A 1,651-nucleotide genomic window follows, 5' to 3' on the forward strand; every position below is an offset into this window, starting at 1 on the left:
CGGCGCGAACAGGCGACGACGGCCGCCGCTGCCGCACGGCGCTTCAACGACGACGTCGACGTCGTCGCGCCCCCGCCCGCGCGGAACGCGAAGCTTCGACGCGAGGCGGCGCGCGCGCCCGGGGCGACGCCCTTCGGCCGCCTTTCGAGAGCGCGACGGAGGGACATCGCTCGTCCGAACCTCAGCCGACGCGCCCTCGATGAGGCCGAGCTCGAGCGTCGCGACGTTTGGCCTTGGCGTACCGCTCCGTCTCGACGCAGGTTCCCGCACCGCGTCGACGCGACGACCGTCGGCGCGACCCGGCGTCGACCCCCCCCCCCCGCGGCCGCGCGCGCGCCGGCACGACGCGCGAGCGCCGCGGCAGGCGACATCTTCGACGATGACTTCTGGGCCGGTGTCGACCTCGTCTTTACGGCGCTCGACAGCGTCGAGGCGCGGCTCTTCGTCGACGGCATCTGCGTCGCGCGAACCTTGCCCCTCGTCGACTGCGGGACCCTCGGCGCCGCCGGGTCCGTGCAGCCGGCCGTGCCGTGCGCACCCGGCGCCGACGCGGGCCGACGCCGCAACCCGGCCCCGCGGTCGCCGTGGGGCGCGCCGCCGCCCGCGCGGGGCGCGACCGCGCGCGGGGCCTGGGGCGTCGGGCACCCCGCGTCGCCCAGGCACGTGACGGAGAGCTACGGCGCGACGGCTGACCCGGGCGCGGCCGGCGGCGCCGAGGACCTCGTCCCCGTCTGCACGCTCAAGCATCACCCGTACAAGGCCGGCCGCGGCGCCCGAGACGCGCGCGCCCACGCCGCTCCGACTCGAGCACGCCGCGATCGATCGTCGGGAGACACGCGTCCACGCTTCAAGAACGCCCAGAAAGATGGATGATCGCTCGTGTACGGACGAGCGGAAACGAGCGGAACAGAACCGGGGCGGGAACTCGCAAAGTCAGGAAGTGCCCACCCCGATGCTCCCCAGGTCGAGCACGTCGTCCTTTGGGCCCGCGACGCGTGCGATACCGGCGCCGGATGCGCGCGCCGCGGCCGCGGCTCCGGCGGGCGGCGGTCGCTATCGAGCGCGCGCCGGCCCAAGGCGGCGCGCGCGGCGCAGGTTCCAGGACCTCTTCTTCGACCGCCCACGATGTCTCGCGGACGCGCTCGCCGCCGCGCGCGCGCCCGGCGGCCTCCGCGCGTGGGCCCGGCGCCTCGCCGCGGAAACGCGCGGCGGCGACAGCGCCGCCGCCGCCGCTTGCGCGCGCGCGGCTGACGACGCCGCGGCGCTCGCGGCGAGCCTCGGCGGCGGCGGCGGCGGCGACGACTGCCAGGGCTTCGCCGGCGCGCTCTACGGCGCGTTCTTTGCCGACGCGGCGGCCGCGCTCCTCGAGGCGCACCCTCCGGGCGCGCTCGACGGCGACGGCCGGCCCTTCTGGGCGGGGACGCGCCTCCCGCCGACGCCTGCGGCGGCCCTCTTCGACGCGACCGACGAGTCGGACCCGGCCCCGGCCTTCCTCGACGCGACGGCGGCGCTTCGCCGCACGAGCCTCGGCCTTGCCGCGCCGGCGCGCGCGGCCGCGGCCGCGACCGCGGCCGCCGCCGCGGCTCGCGGTTTCCGCGGCCGCGGCGCGGCCGCGGCCGCCCCCGCGCGCCTCTCGGACGCCGTCGCGCGC

The 1,651-nt window shown here is 78.6% G+C and overlaps 1 protein-coding gene across 1 annotated transcript in view; it reads left to right on the top strand.

The window, feature by feature from the left end:
- The window catches only part of AURANDRAFT_72476 (hypothetical protein), a gene marked incomplete at both ends in the record, with an annotated part of 2,655 nt that extends 1,016 nt beyond the window's left edge, over positions 1-1,639 (top strand). Inside the window, 3 exons of the mRNA XM_009042362.1 lie at positions 660-759; positions 964-995; positions 1,096-1,639. Of these exons, the coding sequence (XP_009040610.1) occupies positions 660-759; positions 964-995; positions 1,096-1,639 (676 nt within the window). The remainder of the gene's footprint in view (positions 1-659; positions 760-963; positions 996-1,095) is intronic.
- Between the last annotated feature and the right edge of the window lie 12 nt (positions 1,640-1,651).

The sequence above is a fragment of the Aureococcus anophagefferens genome (genome assembly GCF_000186865.1).
Source record: "Aureococcus anophagefferens unplaced genomic scaffold AURANscaffold_30, whole genome shotgun sequence".
NCBI lineage: Eukaryota > Pelagophyceae > Pelagomonadales > Pelagomonadaceae > Aureococcus > Aureococcus anophagefferens.